The sequence below is a fragment of the Lynx rufus genome, unplaced genomic scaffold, assembly GCF_022079265.1.
Source record: "Lynx rufus isolate CCGP_SWC_20201006 ecotype Redwood Valley unplaced genomic scaffold, mLynRuf1.p SCAF_36, whole genome shotgun sequence".
NCBI classification, from domain to species: Eukaryota; Metazoa; Chordata; class Mammalia; order Carnivora; family Felidae; genus Lynx; species Lynx rufus.
This window is the reverse complement of record NW_025814852.1, coordinates 119066-140886: the sequence shown is the minus strand read 5'-3', so window position 1 is coordinate 140886 and position 21821 is coordinate 119066. Positions and strand designations below refer to the sequence as shown.

The following is a 21821-nucleotide window of genomic DNA, read 5'->3' as shown; positions in this document are numbered from 1 at the left end:
CGCGTGGGCAGGAGGCAGCCATCACAGCCTGGTCGTGTATCTGCTGTGCAGGAGCACAGGGCTGAGAGTGTCCAGGTGCTGGTCCAGGCCACAGGTATCCCTGGCCGAGAATCTTCCCCCTTGCTGCTTTGCCTTCTCTGTGGCTCCCTGGGAGTTTCTGAGTCCCTTGGCATTACCTAGGGAAAATGGCTGGCGGGAGCAGTGGGGGTATGCTAGGGTCTGCACACCCCTGCTCAGTGCCCTGCACTCTGTTCCTGGTGGCTGGGCTGGCGCTGAGGAGGGCTGACCCAGCCAGGTAGGGCAGGTCTTGCAAGAGGCAAGGCAGAGGTAGAGGGGGTCCCCACCAGGACCAGCTCCATTGAAGCTCCCTAGGGGGCTCTGGCCTGAAACGAGCTACCCTGAAGAGTGTGGGTTCTGTGCACCTTGGCTGTCGGTCCACTCAGGAGCCACCCCCGGTGTACCACCAGGACCCCCGAGACTGAGGCTTGAATGGTGAGGAGGGAAGGAAGTCCTGCCATGCTCAACTCTGTAGCTGGCTGTTGGGCTTTGTCATCCTGTGAGCCCCCTGGTCTCACAAGACCCTCTTGACCTCCCTCTCCAATGTCCCTCTGTTGTCCCAGCACACTGTCCTCTTATTATGACATAGAACACTGTTCAAATTCTCTGCCTCTGCTCCCCTTTGTGGTGTGAACTCCTGGAGAGAGGGGTCAACTCTGTCTCCTCTGCAAGCTCAAAGCAGCACCAGTGCCTGTTAGTTGAATGAATGATTCTGGAGTGAACGGCTGAACACCCTTTCTTGGCCTCAGAGGGGAGGCTGAGCATATGAAGTCGGTGGGTCTGCTCCTCAGGCGAGCGAAAGGGCAAGCAGGACGTTGGGGGTTTCTGTGCCCAGTTGCTCCCTTTCTCTGAAAAAGCCTCGCCATTGTCAGGTTCCGTGCTAGTTCCTTGCAGTGCCCTCACTTGGGTCTGCTGGGAGCAAGATCAGTGCCTGGGCAGCTGTAGCTCCAAGGTCTGTTGTGTGGGCAGCTGGAAGTCCCATCTCTGTGGCCTCTTCTTCCAAGCCCTGACCTCTTTTTGTGGGGTGCCCCAAGAGGCAGGGGCAGGGGCAGGGGCAGGTGCCTTTGTTACCCTTGTGGAGGGGCTTTGGGGCTCGGTGGCCTTGGATCTTTGCAGGTTGCTGTGGTATTCCGAGCTGGACTTGGGGGCAGGGTAGCTCCCTACCACCCCTCACACCTGCAGCTCTGCACGGCCAGGACCAGGCATCAGTCATTCAGGCCTGGCTGAGGTGGGTTCTTCTGCTTAGGTCAGCGGGCATCCACACCTGTGACACTGGCTTCTTGGCTTCTCCAGGGGGTCAGCTTTGCCTTCTCATTACTCATCCCGTGCCTGGCTGGGGTGCCTTGGGGATTTTTTGGCTGGCTTCAGAGGCCACGCTTCTTGTGGTGAGTTGCTTACAGGAGCTGATTACCCATGTACTCAAGCCATGGAAGGTGGTTCCCTACCTGAAACCTCGGGCCATGCGGGCCATTGCGTATCTCTCTGCGGGCAGTGGGGCCGGTATCTCTCCTCCTCCAGAGTCTGGGCTGTTGCCCATCTGGCCCTGACTGAGGCATCTGGGGCTGTATAGTGTAGCACTTGGCAGAGAGCTGTGGAGGAGAGCAGATGCCAGTGCCCGTAGGCAGGAGGTGTGTGGTCCCGTCTTCTGTTGTGTTTTATCAAGAGCTGCTTGAGGTCCAGTCTCCCAACCAGTCTGGATGCCAGAGGCCCCAGGAATGCTGGGCTGGTCACTCTCCAGTGACTGTACTTGGGGAGGAAGATCAAAGACAGTGATCTTGTTCTGCCGTCTGGAATTACTGGTTTGGCCAGTGGCAGAGCCTGGCTGGGCTGCGTCTCTTGTCTGTTGCCTTGTGGAGCTTCCTGACTGCCTGTTGTTTATTGCTCTGACACTGCCTGTTGCTCGGGCTGGGTTAGGAGTTGTGTCTTGTCTGTGTGCCCGGGATTCTCAGCATGGCCCTCATTGCCAGTGTGGCCCTTAAAGGTCAGCAGAGCTGGTGGCGGGACTCCTGGGCGGGGGCGGGCCCTGCTTGCTGCTGCTGCAGTGGGGCCCAGCCTGAAGGAAGGTGCGCCACCCATGGGAGCCTCTGTGGGACTCAGAGACTGAGGGGGTGACATCCTCCAGGCCCCCAGCAAGCGTTGGCGCCTCCTGGGAGCCTCATGCTGGCCAGGCCTGGGGATGCTCAGGTGGTAGGTGAGCACATGAACAAAGTTAAAACCAAATAAGATGACGCAGGGACCCTGAGGGAGGTGTCGGGGAAGTCCTTCCGGAAAGACAGGGTGATTCTGATGAGGAGGCTGAGGGGCTCCACTGTGATTAGAACATGGGGTGGGGAGCAAGCCTGAAGGCATCCAGCTTCTCCATGGGGACCCTCTGGGGAGTACTGTGTGGCCCTAGAACTCACTCCTGAGCCCCATCCCAGGATCTCTCCTCTTGTGGAGGCTGTCTTTGTGTGCTATAGACACTGGGCACGCATCCTATTTCAAAGTGAAAGAAGCATCTCTTTGTGCCCCTTCCAATCCCAACCTATTTGTTATTCCTGTCCTGGGCTGAGATTTCTGAGCTCAGGGGCCACAGACCAGGCCTGCAGGGCTCAATCCTGGAAAGGCCCAGAGGTCTTGTCCTCCAGTCTGGGCTGGAGCCAGGTGGGAAGAGGCTGAGAGCTAATCCCCCTCTTCTCCGGCTTCTCCTAGACTTTGCAGAGTTTGTTTTCCTGGGTCTCTTCCTCACAGAGATGTCCCTGAAGATGTATGGCCTGGGGCCCAGAAGCTACTTCCGGTCCTCATTCAACTGCTTCGACTTTGGGGTGAGTAAGATCCTCACCAGAGATGCCGGCTAGGGGTCCAGGAGGGTCTAGCTGTATCCTTGCTTGAGAGTGCACACGGCCCCCTCCCACTAAGCTGTACCCAGTGTGAGCTGGGGTCTGTGCAGCAGGGCCCAGGTGGTTGAGGGCACTGTGACCCTGTGTGGGTCAAAAAGGCTTCTTATAGACGGTGAGGGGCCTTTGACAGAGGGGAGGCCTGTCCTTTTCGGGCCCTGACTTATGGAGGTTCCAGCCACAGTCTATTCCCCACCTGTACGACATCCTGCTTCCCATCCCCGACCCTGTCTGTAGGATCTTAAGATCACTGAAGGTGCTGTGACCCTCTGTGTGCCTGGTACAGCAGTCTTTTAAATGTGCTGCTGTCCCATGGGGGGCTCAGTGTCCCCAACAGAGCTCAAGGGGACTGTGATCCTGAGTCTTTACTGTCCTACAGATCTGGCTGTGGGCAGCTTGGCACATGATTCAGGGGAGGACTGACAAGCCATGATGGTCCAGCCCTCCTCGTGGGCCCGGCCTGGGTCCCTTCACCAATCTCTGTAGGTCAGGGAAGTTTCGAAGGCAGGTGTTCCCAAGACTCACTGGGACAGAGCCCAGGAAGTGGCACAGGCCTTCCCAGGCCAGCAGAGCATGTGGACACCTCTCTGGTGCTGAGCCCAGAGCCCAGGGAGGCGTTCTGACCCACTAGAGGTTGTCAGTGAGATGTGGCAATGCCCTCCCCAAGCGAGGCAGGCTCACTCACACCTCTGCAGAGTTCTCAGGAGCTGGCGGGGGGGGTGGGGGGTGGGGGGGGCCCTAAACGTAGGCAGAAGTAAAACTTCAACTTGAAAATTCAGTGTGACTTTGACTTTTTCTGTCAGTGGAGTTGATGGAACATTGTGTCCACGGCTTTGTTAAACCTTCGCAAGGACTCCCACTTTGTAGATGAGTAACTGGAGAGGTGGTGTGCTTGGCCCAAGGCTGCCCAGCTACTTTGTGGGGGAGGCAGCGTGGACCCAGGAGTGCTGGCCCTGGAGCAGCGGGTTTACACCACGCAAGGCTGCCTGATCTCTGTGGGGAAGGAGGGGTGGTGGCTGCCCAGGGCGTGCTTTGAGACATGGACACCTGCGTTTCTGAGACACGCCTTCTTGTCCTTTGCCTTCTTAGTTACAGGGAAAGGCTGTAGTGCATAATAGGCCAGAGGAGATCCAAAGAGCTGAAGAGCTTTCAGAGAACCCTTAAACTTGTCCTTAAACTTGTAAATGTGTTTGTGTCTTCTGGTTTGAACTAACTGGATCCCAGGACATGGAATGACCTACACATAAGCTAACAGATTATTCCAAAGTTTAGCAGCATATAGCGTGTCTACTGGGTCACAGTTTTCCAGATCAGGAGTCCAGGTCTGGCTTGACTGAATGCCTGTGGCCCAGGGTCTCTCAAGGAGGTCACAGTCCTGCTGACAGCTGGGATGCGGTCATTTCAAGCCTGGATGAGGACTGGAGAATTTGCATTTAGGCTCATCACATGGCTGTTGATAGGACAGGACTCGGACGACCGGCCTCCAAGCTCGCTCACATGGTTGGTGGCAGGCCTCAGTCTCGGTCTCATGAATGTCTCCCGATGCTGCTTGAGTGTCCTGACGACACAGCAGCTTGTGACCTGACAGAGAGACTGAGAGTACCCAAGACGGAAAACACAGGAACCCAGTCTCAGAGAGATGACCCATCAGTTTTGCCATATTTTATTTGTTAGGAGTGGGTCACTTGGCCCAGCCCACATTTAACAGGGGTGGGGGATATTACCCAGGGACGTGAAACCCAGGAGGCAAGTGTCACTGGGGGCCATCTTAGAGGCTGCCTGCCACAGTCCACCATCTGGCTCCCAGTGATTCTATCTTTCCTAGTGCAGATACAGCCACCTCCTCCTGCTTCCCCAGCCACATCCCATCATGGCGCCAGCTCAGAGTCTAGGGCCTCATCGCCCAAATCAGGCCAGGGTGGCTCCTCAAGGACAGCTGCTCGGTCCCTCTCCACCCATGGATCTGGTGAACTAAAGAGACGAGGTATCACCCACATGGTGGTGGGATGGACTTGGGTACCTGCCGTAGACAGTCATGTTCAGAGGGGACAGCAGGGTGCACAGGGAGTCCCTGGCCCACAGCAGTTCTGGAATCCTGCTGGGAAAGTTTGGAGACACGAGGATAAGTTCTTAAGGGCTAGGAAGCCCCTTGGGCTTTTTGTTTTAGCCTCTGTGTCACCTTTCTTGTTCCAGAAAAGATAACATATGTTTTCAGCTAGACAGTTCTCTCAGCCTGCTTCCTACCAGTAGAATTTTGGGAATCCAAAGGCCTATTTTTTGTCTTGTTCTGTCTCCGTCTCTTTCAACCCAAGCTGGTGATGTTCCTGCATAACTAAGTCTTCTCAGAGCATCGTGTGTATGTCATGAGTCTTCCTGGAATTCACCCCATTTGACAAAAGCTGTCCCTACGCTAGCGATCGGCCCTTCCCCACTGGGTGCCCGTGCTGAGCGGACTGAGACCGGGGCACATTTGGGCCCTGGAAGGCTTGCTGCTCAGTGGGCTGACGTGCGAGGTTCACCTCTATCTCCGTGGGGCTTCACGTGGGACTGAACGGGGCTCTCAGGCTCCCGCAGTGTCACAGTCGTGCCCCTGCCCTGGCTGTTTCTTTGCACTGTGCCATTTCCTAATGTGGCACTATTTGCTGTCTGGAGAAGGGGAGCATTTCCAAAGCGGGCACGTCCTGGAGGACGGCACTTCCCTCTGCGTCTCTCTCTTCCCACCCTGACTGTGCAGCAGGAAGACCCCGGCAGCACCTGCAGACGCCTCGGAGGCCTCCTGGTTCACATGGCTCGCTTTCGTCTTTTCACATAACCGCGGGCGACCGTGTGGCCGAACTTCCTGGCAGTGCACAGCAGGGCTCCCGGTAGTTTCTTGCCAATGTCCTCGCTGTCCCCCAGACACCTATGTGAAGCGTTCACACTCCCTCGCTGTCCAGGACCCGTGGGTAGTGTGTTGAGGGCGCTGTGGGCTCTCACTGACGTGCTGCTCAGGGCCCATTCTCTGGCTCCAAAACCCCGCCCACATCGTAGGGCTTATTGTAGAGTGTGCTCCGCTTCTGTCTCCAAAACGCCTATTGGTTTTTCTCGGTGTGTAACAAGTCGCCCCAAAGCTTAGTGGCTTAAAACAACAAACACTTGTTATCTCTCATCTTGGTGGGTCGGGAGTCCGACTCCCGGTGGGTCGGGAGTCAGGTGCCACTTGACTGGGGCCCCCCAGCTGTCACTCTGCCACGAGGCTGCAGTCACCACAGGCTCTTTGGAGGCTGGGAGCTCATACCTAAGCTCTCGCTCATGGCTGCCAGGTCTCAGTTCCTGGTCACGGGGGCCTCTCCTCATGTCCCACAACACGGCAGCTGGCTGCCCGCAGCAGAGCTGAGAGCATGGAGAAGGAAGCCAGTCTTTGGAACCGAATCTCAGAGGTGACAGCCCGTCACTTCTGTCACATTCTCTTTGCTCAAAGTGCGTCACTAGGTCCAACCCACCCTTGAGGGGACAAGGATAGTCAAGGTTGGGGGAGACACCAAGTAGTGGGGAATCACTGTGGGCCATCTCAGGGGCCACCTGCATCAAGAACGAATGGGAACAAATTCTGAGGGTTAAGGGAAGACAGAAGTGCTGGAAGACTGGCAATAAGAATGTAGCTTTGGGAAACGGTGCTCACCAGCCCCAGACAAACATCTGGAGGCTGCGTGTGTGCTGTGAAAAATTGGTAGAGGTGCTCAGGGTCGCCAGGGACAGGTGGTGGCAAGCTGGTCCCACTGTAGTGCTGCCAGCGCCACAGCAGGCCTGTAGGCGTCGGGCTCCCTGGATGTTCTCTGACCCATGCGTTTGTGTTCGACGTGCGAGAGATGCAGAGGACGGCTGTGCGTTTGGGATGGCCCACAGCTTGTGCACCTGCCAGCACAGACGTACGGGTTAGTGGACCGCGTTAAACTGTACAGGAGTCTCCAGTCATGCCTCGGGGCCCTGGTCCTGGCACAGTCACCAGGTTCTCGGTGCCTGGGAGAACGTGGACGTCAGGCTGATCTGATGCCGAGTCGGTCAGGAAACCAGTCGGCCTGCCCTCCCTCTACACCCTGTGTCCCCCTGGTATGCACGGGGTGGGCACGTTGGGGCGCAGGTGAGCACCAGGACTGGTGGGCGCAGGAGCTCAGTGTGAGGCGTGTACCTTGTGCTGCGGATGCTGGGAGTGATCCCGCCGCACACACGTGGAGACGCTTGCCCGCACAGGCCCGTGCGTGACACTCGTGTGCGTGTGCCTGAGGCCGACCCCGTCTGCACCACAGGTCATTGTGGGGAGCATCTTTGAAGTGGTCTGGGCCGCCATCAAGCCGGGAACCTCCTTCGGGATCAGCGTGCTGCGGGCACTCCGGTTGCTGCGGATCTTCAAAGTCACAAAGTATGTCACCTGTGTGCTCCTGGGTGGGGGTGGGGACGGGGAATGCAGGTCACGTGTGAGACTGGTCGACACAGCATGCTTGTTCCTAGGAATTCATGGTGCTGGCTTTGAACTCAGCCGTCTGGAACCTCTTTTTGTGCTTATAATAATGGTTTAAATACAAAAGATGGGTATAAAACACCTGCCCAGCATGGCTGTGTCTTGGCCCTGGGGGCCTGTCTGTCCTCAGGGTTGTTCCTGACTTGCCGGCAGGATTCCTAGTTAGCCTGCTCCTCACAGTTTCATACCGTCCCCTCTTTTGAAACCAGAGTCCCATCTTTCAACCTTCAAAGGGTTACTTTGCTTCCTAGTTAAAGAGGAAATAGAAGCCATCAGATGGAAGTTTTTTTTTTTTTTTTTTTTTTTTTATCATCCTGGCCCCAAATCTGCCCACCTTCCCTGCAGCCCCCAGAGAGGGAGGGAGGCCTCAGCTGACTTTGACCTTGCAACTTGAACCCCTGGTTCCCACACGGCTCCCGTTCCCAGGCCTGCTTTCTCCACCGTGTGCCTGACTTTGCCCTGTTTAGGCTGTGGCAAGAGGACAGTGACAGGCCTGTGTGTTCAGTTCTATTCCACTTGGTTCTTTACGTAACCCTGGACGCGACTTGCTGCATTTTGTCTCTGAGGGGGTGGGGCCCATGCGGAGGTGTGATGTAGTTATTGAGTGCTGGGCCTCTGTGCCAGGGTTCTAGTGGTGGGAAGACGGGGAACACCTCACCCACAGCTGTCTTTCCAACAGCAAAGGCTGCCGTGCCCTCAGCTGGTCTTAACTGTGGCCACACAGCACAGCAGGGACCTCATCTACCCAGAGTTTCTGGACTCCTGTGCCATCAGTATGTAGCCCACACATGCTCCAGCATGGATTTCCATGCAGTGTCCCCCGCAGCCTGGGCTCTAGGTCACCCCTCCAGTGGCCTCTCAGGACCCCACTGATCTCCCCAGGGTAGATGGGAGTTCTTTTGGTCTTTTCCAGTCTGTTTCAAATCCAAACCTAAGACCATTTGAGGACACGATGGTGTCACTGCAGGAGAGTTTTGGGCAAGAGCTTGGCCTAGCTGGGTCCACAAATGCCACTGGATGCCTCGTGCGGTCTGGTGTCAGTCCTCTGTTGCTTCCATGTGCATCGCCCTGGGAGGTGACCACGAGGTCTGCCTTCACCTTGGCTGAGGGGCCTGGTGTCTTAGGGGCTCCACTTCCTTCTGGAAACCAGATGGCCCCTGTCCTGAGGTGGGCCGGCTTTTCCAGAGTCTTCCAGCCCATCTTCTGTGAACCCTTGAGTGCCCTAAAAGAGAATTCATGAAAGACAGGTGAGCCTCTGTGACATTGGCACCATTGAGGGCCCAGGGACGCCCAGGGGCAGGGTGTGCACAGGTGACTGATGTCTGTCCTGCCATCCCCACCTTTCCAGGGTGGTGGAACGGCATGTGCAGAGGCACAGAGGCATGTGGCATGTCTCCAGTGGCTGGAGGCCACGTGTCCTGGCCTCTCCTGGGGAGGAGCTCTCCAGATGCTGGCGTGGGGTTGGACTCCCAGTCACTCAGTGAGTGAGCTGTCAACAGCCAGGCCACCAGCAGACTTCACTGGGGCCTGTGTGCTTGGGTCCAGTTGAATGAGAGGGACATGGTCTCTGACCTCCAGGAGCATATGAAGAGTGCGACGGAGGGGTGGGCATTGCGGGATGCCAGGAAATGGTCTCGCAGTGCTGCCCCCCTACCGCATGCTGTGTCCCAGACCCTTGGTGAGAGGGCATTGAGAGGGGCATTGGCACCGGGCTTACACCACCCATCACAGCGCTGAGGACCTGCTCGGTGCAGGCCAGGGGGCTGATTATGTTCTGGTGTGGCTCATTCTTGACTTGTGGTCTGAGCCCCTGCTCAGACACCCGGAGGCTGCCTGGGTGTTGAGGGGTGGAGAGAGGTCAGACACCGTTCTGCTGGGCAGAGTGACAAGGGCAGGTTTGAGAGATGAGAGGGAGTCCAGCACTGGACACGGGCTCTTCACCTTCCCCCTGGAGCCCCTGGTGGAGGAATCTGGAACTCTAGAGAAGAGCTCTCGCTGCCCATCCAGGTGTGGGGCCCTTGGGGTTTAGAAGGTCTTGGAAGCCACAGGTGTGACAGTGAGAGTCCAGAGCGTGGCATCAGCGTGAGGGTCGGGCCTCGGCGGACATGGCCAGGTGCAGACAGACCCCATGTGCCCCGACAGGTACTGGAGCTCCCTGCGGAACCTGGTGGTGTCTCTGCTCAACTCCATGAAGTCTATCATCAGCCTCCTTTTCCTGCTGTTCCTGTTCATCGTGGTCTTTGCCCTGCTGGGCATGCAGCTGTTCGGGGGACAGTAAGTGGGTCCTAGGGGGCGTATGAGGCTGGGGGCCCCCGCTGGGGAGGCAGAGCTGAGCGCTGATGTGTTGCCCAGGCCCCTCCACCTGTCTTCCACCTGGAGGTCCCCCAGGAAGACAGTGGCTCCGCGCACACGGCCCATTCACAGCCTGGGACAGCATGGCATGCCAGAGTGCCCCTGGATCCTGATGAGGCTGCCTCCTCCCAAGACTTCTTATTTTCCTCAGGTTCAACTTTCAAGATGAGACCCCGACCACCAACTTTGACACCTTCCCTGCGGCCATCCTTACCGTCTTCCAGGTAAGGCTTCTGGTTCCCTCAGCTCTCCAGGTGCTGGGAAGGCAGCCTTCCCTGTCAGCCCCTTGCTGGTGCCTCAGCACAACCTGAACAGCCAACATTTCAGATAGAACTTTCCAGAAAATAGAAGAGAACAAGCAGGAGATGAGCATAGGGAGGTCTCCAGCGTGTAGGCCTCCAGTCCCTGGGTCCCTGCCACCAGATGTAGGAACTAGTTCTGGAGGGAAGCTGGGTGCTGTGATGCTGTCCCAACAATCATGTGTAGGTCCCTGGGGGACCCAACTGTCTAGTGGCCATTGGACTTGAAGCCACCAACTTATGTCTCAGCACCAGGACCTGGAGTCAAGGCTGTCTTTGACCCTTTGAGAATAAAACAGCAAAGCACTACCTAAGCTTCTCCCTCCTGTATGTCAGGTCCGGTGACCCTTCAGATCTTTTTTTGTGTCTGGACAACTTGGTCACCGTGACTCCTTGAGAAGCGCAGGCTCTTGGGCCATGTCCTCTGTGATGCAAACCTTGCATCAACTCAGGTGATCTCTGCCCTCTCAGAGGGTTCCCTTTTGAAGGGTTTAGCACTTTGTCCCCTTGCAGGGCTTTGGCAGCCCTGATGCCCCTGTGGCTGTCCTCACCTGTAGGAGGATGCCAAATGTCTCTGTCGTATGAACCTCCTTGGACACCATGCCTGTGATTGAGCAGGGTGGGATGGGTTATTGTTTTGCCCATGATGACTCTTAGGGAAGCCCAAAAGGCCATGTGTGCTCAGGCCAGGGGCTCAGCTTGGACCCTTGGTCTCTGGGGCTACCCTTGGTCTCCAGATTATGGCCTCTAGCAGCGGGTGGTCATGACCTTTCCTGCACAGTGTGATCTGCTCAGTGATAGGAAGGAGTGCCTTCCTCCTGTGCGTCACTAGGGCTGCCCAGTGGGATCTTGAAAGGCAGGCAAGGCGAATTGGCAGGAGTGTGTTCCAGACACAGTAGCAGGAAGTGGAGGCTGGGGGCAGCGAAGGCACAAGGTTTGTGGCAGAAGGACTGGGGCTGGCAGAGGCCAGGTTAGGTGGGCCTTCCTTGCCAGGCCCAGAGGCTTTGGCTAGCAGGAGGTGGCACAGGGGCTCCCAAGGCAGGGAGGTGATGTGATTGACAGGGCTCTGCTTTGTTCGGTTTATTGCAGAAAGGAGCCGAATGAGGCTCATGGTGCTGGTGTGGGATAGAGGGCAAGAGGAGGTCAAAGCTAGGGGAAAAGATGGCTCTGGTTTAGACCTTAGACCCCCTCTCGTCTGAACACAGCAATAAGCTAATAGATACATCTAGAAATTAAAAGGACCCAGCCACGCAGAAAACAAACTGTGGGCTGGAAGTGGAACAGTGATGAGAGATGAAGAGACCCGGGCGCCCGGAATGTGGTCTGTGCGAGGCAGGCGGGCTCGGTGTCAGAAGCATCCATGTGGCACTTGGTGTGTGGCCCTTTGAGGGGCAGAGGACCAGAGCTGAGAGAGAGCAAATATGGCCAGAGGAGGCTGAGAAGATCTCAAGGGCAGACAACGGGCCAGGCCAGGCCTGTGTCTTCCATGGATGGTGCTGGACGGGGGCCTGAGACCCTAAGATGGGAGCTCCTGCTTCTGAATGGGGCTGGAGGGCAGAGGGAGAGCACATGGCCTCGTGGTGAACCTGTAGGCTGAACCCTGGTGAAGCTGACCCTACAGAAGAGGGCTGACAACATCTGTAGTCGGAAGGTGAGCTCACTGCTAACAAGACAGGAATAGCAGAAGAAATGCAGGCGACTTTGTGCCCAATGTGCTTGAGCGCTATAGAGTGTTAGAGGAAGAGCTCGTAACACATGACACAAAATTAAAACAAAAAGTACCTAAGAACCAAGAACAGGTTAATACAAAAAAGAACTAAGCTGAAATCCTAGGAATGCAACAGATAGCTATTTAAATTAAAAAAAAAAAAACAAAACCCAAAGGTAAACTATACACTGGATATGACCCAAGAAAGGACGGGTGAGCCGGAAGATGTGGAGGAACTGAGCCAGCTGCACCATGTCGGGTGAGAGAGCCGACAGCAGTGTGGTTCCAGCCGAGTCCTAGAGCGTGTGTGTTCAGAGAGCTGAGCAGGGTGAGCGGAAGTCATGGCAAGCTTAGACATGTTGTGTTAAAGAGGAAATCTTAAAAACAACTCTAGAAAGAGATTCGCTACAGAAGAAGGACAGCCTGATGGCAGAAGGTTGGGGGAGTAACTTTGAAGTACTGAGGAACAGCACCTGTCAGGCTGGAATGCCAACCCAGAGAGCCGAGGTTCAAGTGTGAACTAGCACTGGAACGTTCAGATGCTAATACGGAGAGTCACTAACCCCCCGATCGCCGAAAGCACTGCAGACATGTATATATTTAGTAAAGCCAGTGACTTGGAAAAAAAAAAAGAACATTATACTCACCAAGAAGAATTTAAAAATCTGAACTGTTTCAGAAGTTGAATAATTAAAAGCCTTCCCCCCTAAGCCACCATGTTCTAATTTTATGAGTGAATTCTACTAAATATTTAAGGAAGACATTATTCCAGTTTTATACACATGACTCCAGAGAAGATGAAAAGGAAGGCACCGAGCTCACCTTATGAGACTAGAATAACCTTGATATAAAAAACCATGACCGAATTAATGTGAATTTGCTTTATGATGAGTTACAGGCAGAGACTACAGGCAGGGGGAGTTGTCACACAAAGGAAACTTTTATTTGCGGTAAGTAAGGAGATCATGGGGAATAACTTCCAAAGCCATGACCCCCCATGTGGAGTGAGTGTGTTCCTTTGATATGAATATTCAGGAAGGGGAGCTTTTGTCAACATATATAGAGGTGGGTATATGGTCACTCATGCACGCTCAGGAAACATGCCTGTACACGCATCATCTGCTAGTGAGAGTTGTGCTCCACCTCGGAAGGAGATTTTCACATTAGAAAGAGGTAAAGGGATAAAGGCAACCGCCTGCCGAGGTGGGAGTTCGTGACTGAGCTCAAGCTGGTCCAGGCTGGCTGAGCTCTTCCCGTTATTTGCCTCTGAAAAGTTAAGGCTAACGTTCATGTGAAGAAGAAGGGCGGCCAGTGGGAGTCTTGCTGTTGACACAACTAGATAAGGATAATACTAAAATAAAAATATAGGTTGTGATCACAAACCCAGAGAGAGAAGGGAAACAATGACTAATCAAATCTAGATTTGCTTACAAATTATCATTATGATCAACTTGAGTTAATCCAGAAATACAAGATGACTCAACATTAGAAAGTCTATTAATGGAATTCATCATCTTCACCGATTAAAGGAGTAAAAAACCCTGTGTGATCAGAAAAACACCTGAACCCAACAAGAGCATGGCATAGAGTGAGAGAACAGAGAAGCAAGATTGGGAGATTGGTTCACTGTTGAGACTGTGTGGATTCATCATACTCTATGTGTGTCTGAAATACACTTTTTCTAAAAAAATGGAATCACGTGATAAAACCCAACATTCCTTTCAAGTAAAAACTCTTAGCAGATTATGCTGGTACCAGTGGTCGTAGTGCAGTAGAACAAGAAAATGTGAAACAATTTCTCTGGATTGGCAAGGAAGAAAGAATGTTCACAGCTGGAATATTTATATACACAGAAAACTTGAGTGTTGTAATTGCTGACAGTATGGGACAATTTGGTTATCCATAGAGCAAAACACACAATTGGATTCCTACTTTGCACCAGATTTGAAATCAGTTTGGATAGATTAAGACCTAAATGTGAAAAGCAAATTTGAAACTTTAGCAGTACATAGAGGAGTGTAATGGTACTAAACTCAAGGCAGGGGAAATCCTTCCTAAGATTGAAGAAGCACAGATCATAAAGGAAGAGTTTGACAAATTTGACTATTAAAATAGAAATTTCTGTGCATCAAAAGATACTGTACAAATGTTTTTTTAAAAGTCATAAACTTGGGGCATCTGTGTGGCTCAGTTAGTTAAGCATCCACCTTTGGCTCGGGTCATGATCTCGCGGTTCGTAGGTTTGAGTCCTGCATTGGGCTCTGTGCTGACAGCTCAGACCCTGGAGCCTGCTTCCGATTCTGTGTCTCCCTGTCTCTCTCTCTGCCCCTCCCCTGCTCTCTCTCTCACACACACACACACACACACACACACACACACACTTTCTCTCTCTGTCTTTCAAAAATAAATAAACATTGAAAAAAATGTTCTTAATGTCATAAACTTGGAGAAGACATTTTCACAGTATTAGCAAATAGCCCTCGAAGGGTTAGTGTCCAGAATATATCAAGAACTTCCACAAATCGAAAAGAAAAGACAAATAATGTAGTGGGAAAAGCAGAGTGTAACCAAGCATCTCACAGGAGACGATGTTGGGCTGATGAGTGAGCCTGTAAGGACTATTACCAGCGTTCCTAGTAGTCAGGGAGATGCAAATTCAACCCATCTTGAGATAGCCTGCCTGTCTGTCAGTTTAGCAGAAATTAAACCCAATAATACCAGGTTTAGAGAAGATGTGGAGACATGCGGGTGACTTTATGCTGTTGCTGGGCTGATGGAACCACTTTGGAAAGTGATTTCATAAAATCTAATAACTAGAACTTACATATGAGTAGTTCCTGTTGTGGGTCTGTGCTCTGGAAAGTCTCCCACCCAATTGCACAAGGAGACACTTGTGAGACGTTGTAGCAACATTATTTATAATAGCAAACAACTGGGAGTCACCACAAAGTTCATCAACAGGAGAATCGATGAGAAAAGTGTGTTGTGTTATCTGTACAGCAGGAAAATGAATGACCTAGAATTAAATGTATTAACATGGATGAATCTTGCAAGTATAATATTAAGCAAAAAAGAGTAAGATTCAGAATAATACACAACATATGATACTATTTAAATAAGGATGAAAACATGCAAAACAATATTGCTTATGGCATATATGCATGAAAGTATAAAAGCTTGTGTGGGAATGTTAAATACCAGATTCAGGGTGTGCCGTGTCGCTGGGGGCTGGGCTGGGGGAATGGGAGGGGGGAGGGGGGAGGGGGTTCCACTCAAGGAGTGCCACCTCCCTTTGAATGCTTCAGTTCTCAAGCCGGGGAGTGGGTACACAGAGGGTTCTTAAAATTTATTCATCATACCTTTCTGAACGTTTGAAATAGTACAGAAATAAAAAATAAAAGGACGCAAAAAGATGAACTAAGTAGACATTAACCAAAAGAAAGCTGGTGTAATATTAACATCAGCCAGAATAGAAGTTAAGGGAAAAAAAGCCTTAGTAAAAATAAAGAAGTATATTACATAACGACGAAAAGAAGACAGCAATCCTGAATCTGCATGACCTACCAACACGGCCTAAAAATACACTGAGCAGAAACTGACAGAAGTACGTGGAAGTCCGCATCTTATAAGAGGTTTATAATACATTTCTTTCAAACCATAGGATGAGGCTGACAGAAGATTAGAAACGATGCAGAAGAGCTCGTGAAAAACACGTCGGTTGACGTCTGTAGAACCCTGCACCCAGCTGCTAGATAACAAACCAAACAGTCATTATAGAGCATTTACAGAAATTGACCACGTGTTAGGTCACCCAGGAAATTCCTACAGATACTGAAGAATTGTTATCCGATGGGGCACATTCTAGATATAATTTAAATAAATAGAAATCATTAGTAGAAAGTTATTTGACATCTTCCCCACATTTGAAAGCTGACGGACCAAGTTAAAGAAAACATCAACAATGGATGTTATGAAATACTTAGATGAACAATAATATCTAAGCTTACGGGATGAAGCTGAAGCAATACTTAGAGGAAAATGTATAATGTGAAATGCAACTATCAAAATAAAAGAGGGGCGCCTGGGTGGCTCAGTTGGTTAAGCATCTGACTTCGGCTCAGGCCATGATCTCACGGTTTGTGGGTTCGAGCCCTGCATCGGGCTCTGTGCTGACAGGTCAGAGCCTGGACCCTGCTTCGAAATCTGTGCCTCCCCCTTTGTCTGTTCCTCCCCCGCTCACACTCTATCGCTCTGTCTCTCTCTCTCAAAAATAAGCATTAAAAAAACCTTTTTTATAACAAATAAAAGAAAGAATGAAAATAAACTAAATACTCATCTTAAAAACCCAGAAAAGAGTCTCCAGTGATGGAGTCTAGAGGAGATGCACAGAAATGGCACCTTCCAAGGGGAAAGAAAAGAAGGAAGATCAGGTCATCAGCCTTGGACCTCAGGTAGCTGAAGGAGAAAATGTGTGTGGTGTGTGCCACATCTTTGCTTCCTTCGATGACACTTTTGTCCGCGTCACCGGTCTTTCTGGCAAGGAAGCCATCTGCCGCGTGACTGGCGGGATGAGGGTGAAGGCAGACCAAGATGAGTCCTCTCCCTCCGCTGCCGTGTTGGCTGCCCAGGATGTAGCCCAGAGGTGTAAGGAGCTGGGCGTCACTGCTGTCCACATCAAACTCTGCAGGAGGAAATCCTCCTCTGCAGGAGGAAATCAAACCAAGACCCTTGGACATGGGGCCCAGTCAGCCCTCAGAGCCCTTGCCCCTCAGGAATGAAGATTGGGCGGATTGAGGATGTCACCCCCATCCCCTCCTATAGCAGGTCACTGTGATTGCCGTTTGTGAACAGGATTCCTCAAATTATTGTTTTCTGTTAATAAATTGTCTTTATGCAAGCTAAAAAAAAAAAAAAACCCTAGAAAAGAGAACAGAGTAAAACCAAAAAAAGATTGAAAGCAGGAAAAAATCGTTAATAAGCAGACGTTAGTGACACAAAACTAAAACATCAAGAAAACAAAATCATAAAAAGCTTGTTCTCAAGAAGACTAATAAAGTAGATGACACTGTAGCAAGACTGATCAGGGAAAAAAAACACAAATAAAAAGTATAGCCCATAAAGGAGGTGTAACTACAGGAAAGGGAGACATTTTTTTTAAATTCGAAAGAATATTAGGCAAGACATTTGAAAACTAAGATGAAACATGCAGTTTTATAGGAAAATATCAAAGATTTAGATTGGCTTAAGAAGAAATGAAAAACCTGGATAATTTTATAACCATTAAAGAAAAGGGGTCTGTAGAGCTCTTTTCCTGCCCTGAGCCTGGCAGGTTATAAGGTGAGTCCTGCCAAGTGCATAAAATTCATTTGTGTTGCTTAGCACAAGACCAATATACAAAAATAGAGCTTTCCTATATGATCTGATCATTCAACTAGAAAATTTAATTAAAATGAAAGATTTCATTCACAGAGGCAACAAAAGCTGTAAGGCACCCAGAAATCTGCAAACAGAATGCAAGCAAGACTTTTATGGGTGAAATTATAACTTGTTATTAAAGGACCTACAGATCTGGTATTCAGGAAGTATATTTATAATGAGGAGGCCTTAACATGGTAAAGGTATCCGTTCTCCTAGTTCAAGCTATGAACTCAATGTAGTCCTGATGCAGATTCCAACAGGACTGTTTTTGGAATTCAGCATATTGATGATGTGGAAGAGTCGATGTCCAAGAATGGCCAAGACAATTCAGGAAGGAGGGAGTTGCCTCACCGCATGTCAAGAGTTTTTACGAAGCGACAGTGGGGAGCATCATGAGGTACATAGGCAAAATACCAGAAGACCAGACCAGAGAACCCGGAAGCATGCCCAGGTAGGAAGCCGGTCTTAGGAGGAGGACGGCGTTATACCTCAAAGGGGACAGGATATTTCAAAAAGTGGGTCTGTGAAAAGTGGCCTTCCACTGGGGAAAAATGTGCATCTTCATCCCCATGCATCCACAGAGCAGTTACCACAAACTCCAGTTGGATTAGAACCCAACTGAAAAACCAAACTTTAAAATGACTTGAAGAAAATGTAGGAGACTCTCTTTATGGCCTTCGGATGGAGAGGAATTTCTTAAATGAGGTTCAGAAAGCAGAATGCACGAAGGAAACGGTGACACATTTGGCTGCATTGCCCTCTGTCATAAGACAGAAAGGAACTGAGAACATTTCCAGTAGCTCCTGCAGACAGAGGGCTAGTATGTGCAAGGACACGCACGCAAGTGTCACAGTCCGTGTGGGGAAGACGGGGTGTCCGAAACCTGAGACCGCGGAGGAGGCCCCAGAAGATGACGCCTGATCAGCTCGCCCTCTCACCCCTCAGATGGGAACTGTGTCCACTACAGATGTAATTTAGAGTAAGCGATCCGGAAACCTCGTAAAGTCAGAGGCTGGCATGACCGGCTGCCTGGTGGTCCTAGATTGCAGCGTTTACAGTGAAACTCTGTAGCAAAACACTGGAAACAGCTAAGGTGTGGTCAGGAGGCATGTGGGTGGATGCCTGAAGGGTCACAGTAGGGGACATGAATAAGTGGACATGTGTGTATCACATGGATAAACTTCAAAGATATATTGGATGGGGACAGCAAGTTGAAGAATGATGTGTGTAGTATGATACCTTCCTGTGTGTGTTTAAAACACACATGTTTTATATAAAACACACATATTTTATTTATAGATACATGCATGTCACGTGGGTAGAACTCTACTGACACGGTTCCTCACCAGTTTGTGAGTGGGGTCGTCTGTCAGGAGTGATTGTGGGCAGCGACGCCAGTGGGACAGATTGAGCAGTGTCTATTTTTTTTGTTTGTTTTTTAAATTAATGTTTATTTTTGACAGAGAGAGGGACAGAGTGTGAGCAGGGGAGGGGCAGAGAGAGGGGGAGACACAGAATCCAAAGCAGGCTCCAGGCTCTGAGCTGTCAGCACAGAACCCGACGCGGGGCTCCAACTCACAACCTGTGAGATCATGACCTGAGCTGGAGTCAGACACTCAACCGACTGAGACCCCCAGGTGCCCCCAGCAGTGTCCATTTTTATTGGTGGACACATGAATGTCTGTTACTTGATGCTTTTGTCCTTTTCCAAAAATACAGTAGCTGAGAGACACATGTTTCTTGATGGGGCAACATTGCATTTAGCTACCCTCACCGCTGGACGCACTGTCACATCATCTATAAAATCGTGGCCTCCATGGCTCTGGGAGTGGGGAGTTCTGCCTCTTCGGCCCTGCCTCAGTTCTCCAGCTTATGCTATTGTTCTCTTCCTTGCCTTCGCTCGCCTTTTCCTTCTGCTTGCCACCCCCTTTCTGTTTTTGGAAATGCTAGAGCATATTCATCTTTTGAGGCCTGACCTAGCTCAGCAGCCATGTCTTTCTGGAAGTTTTTCTGGAGGACCGTGGGCCACCTTGACCTACAGAAACCCCATCATCCAGAAACCTGTGCGTGTGCGTGTGTACACAGCCGTGTCTTGACTCTGAGTGTGCGCACACACGTGTGGCCGTGTAGGCATGCCTTGTGGTACTATCCCTCCACAGATCCTAACAGGAGAGGACTGGAATGCAGTGATGTATCATGGGATCGAATCGCAAGGTGGAGTCAGCAAAGGCATGTTCTCCTCTTTTTATTTCATTGTCCTGACGCTGTTTGGAAATTGTATCCTTCTTGCAGTGCATTAATGCTTGGTCTGGGCCCAGGGAACCTGGGGGGGTGCGGGGTGTGTTGGCCATGAAAAGGAGAGGCGCCTTCTCGTTGAGTGTGAATGATGGAGCTTCTCCTTCTGGGGAGCTGGCTTAAGTCTAGACAGTGAATACTCTCGAGGCAGTCCGAGCTTGGGGCATCTGGCGGCTGTGGGCCAAGGTTGACGGAAGCATGAACTGTGCGTATGGTGTCCAGAGGGCGTTGGTATGGTCAGTGGCAGGCTCGGGAGGGTTGCCGTGGGAAGACGTGGGCTTTGAACGCAGGGCAGTAGTTTTTTTTCTTCCCCCCGGTTTAATTCTGTAATTAAGTTTTGGTACTGGGCTTTTAAAAAACTTTCCCCTGCTGAAAATCTAGTACCTGCAGAGAAATGTAAGGCAAGTTTTCCTGTAGCGGGTGCCAGTCAAGCATGTGTTTTAGGACCTCGTGTGTGTGTGTGTGGGGGGGGGTGGGTCTGTGGGGTCAAGGAGAGCCCAGCGCAGGTGACAGCTCTGCCTCAGGCAGGTCACCTGGGAGAAGGAGGCTGCTGGGCTCATGATGCAGGCAGGGGGCAGGGCCAGGAGAGGCCAGGTGCGAATGTGGCCCCACTGCTGGGGCAATAAATTCAGGCTGAGCAGGGGCACTCAGGTTCTCCAAGTCTTCTGTGTATCAGAAACCCCGAGGACAGTTAAAGCTCAGGTTCCAGCCCACAAACGTGCATTTTAACACACTCCCCTGGGGGTGCTGGTGTTGGTACTGCGGCCTGGGGACCCCACTTGGAGATCTGCTGTATTAAATATCCTGCAGAGCCTGGAAAAAGATCTGAGCTGGCGACAAACACCTGTGTGTTGTCTCCTCCCAGACTGACCTGCTGGCTCTGCCTTGTCTCCTCACCCGCACACCTGGGCACTTGACCCCATTTGTCCCTCCTTGCCCCTGGCGTGCTGGCCGTCATGCCAGCCTGTGACCTATGACATTCCAGACCTTATTTCTCTCTGCCTCCATCGGACTGTCTCTCCTGCTGCACACCCAGCAGGATCGTACCACCTGTCAGCCCTGTGTCGTTCACGGCTCAGGTCCTGGACCCCAGGGTGGGGAGCCCCGCCCCGCCCCCCCGGGAGCCTGAGCACAAGGCCTGGGAAGGAGGATCCAGGGTGCTCAGGAGGGCCCATGCTTGTTTCAGTGTTTAGCAGACAGGGGGGCCTGGGGGCTGGCTGAGAGGAGAGCTGTAAATGGCAGCCATGGTTAGCAGAGAGGGAAGGAGCCTGAAGTGTTGGCTTCAAATGGTGGGGGGTGAGGGTGGGGGTGGGGAATAACTTCTGTCCAGAAAGAGGTGCCCACGGCCCCCAAGACTGAGCAGCGGCCTGAAGCCCTTCACAGCTAATTCTGACCCTGTGCGGTCAGGCCTCGTGCTAGCCACTGGGACTCTTTCCTGCCGCCCCTGTGTGCCCCTCTTGCTGGGCCTCAGGTGCCAGGGCATGACCTTAGTCCCGCTCTTCAGGTGTGGGAAGTCCTCTGAGGGCGTCCAGGGCTGTGGTTAGTGTGGGGAAGCGGCCCCTGGCCTCGGTGTCCTGTCCTCTGGTCTCTGCTGGAGCCCTGAGCAGCCTTGCCAACGAGGCAGTGCCCTGGCATATGGGGGGCCTCCCTGCCAGACTGGGGCCTGACCAGCATCAGTCGTCGCTGTCGGCCTCATACAAAGCCGGCTGCTCCTCAGGCCTCGCACTGGCGGGAATAGCCGCAGCCTGGGCCGAGGGGTGAATCCCCAGGCCTGTGGTGAAGGAGCTCAGGTGTAGGGGACACAGGGCTCTGGCTGGGGTGACTTCGCCCCCAGAGGACACTGGCAGTGTCTGAGATGGTTTGGTCGTCATGACTGGGCTGAGGGGCTGCTGCATCTGGTGCGCACAGGCCAGGGATGCTGTTCAACATCCCACCGCAAAGGGTTGCCTGGCTCCAAACGTCAGCAGTGCCGAGGAATGAAATTAACTGGGGACGGCAGCGGGGGAAGGCCCAGGGAGGGCCTGAGGCACAGCACAGAGTGCAGGCAGGGGATGGTTCTGGGGAGGCGCTGCTCTGAGGTGCACAGGGAGGAGCTTGTGGGAAGAGGCAGCTCCAGCCCCAGGAAAATTGAAGTGACTCACGTTAGTGGCCTGATCTGGACAGACTGGAGGAGGGCGGTGCAGAGAGGTAGCTGCCGACCACAGGCCCCCGTCTGGGCCATTTGGACCCCTCCTGACTGTGGGATCCTGGGTGGGGTACTTACCCTCTGTGGCCTTTGCTTGCTCGTTTCTAAAAGGGGATTGTAGTAGTGCCTTGTC

The 21821-nt window shown here is 52.2% G+C and overlaps 1 protein-coding gene and 1 pseudogene across 1 annotated transcript in view; both read left to right on the top strand.

The window, feature by feature from the left end:
• Positions 1 to 21821, top strand: part of CACNA1B (calcium voltage-gated channel subunit alpha1 B) — a 189873-nt gene that overhangs the window by 67442 nt on the left and 100610 nt on the right. Inside the window, exons 12-16 of the mRNA XM_047093796.1 lie at positions 2749 to 2861; positions 7220 to 7332; positions 9574 to 9705; positions 9935 to 10007; positions 19368 to 19485. Coding sequence (XP_046949752.1) covers positions 2749 to 2861; positions 7220 to 7332; positions 9574 to 9705; positions 9935 to 10007; positions 19368 to 19485 — 549 coding nt within the window. The remainder of the gene's footprint in view (positions 1 to 2748; positions 2862 to 7219; positions 7333 to 9573; positions 9706 to 9934; positions 10008 to 19367; positions 19486 to 21821) is intronic.
• On the top strand, positions 16182 to 16624 carry LOC124522417 (40S ribosomal protein S14-like; annotated as a pseudogene).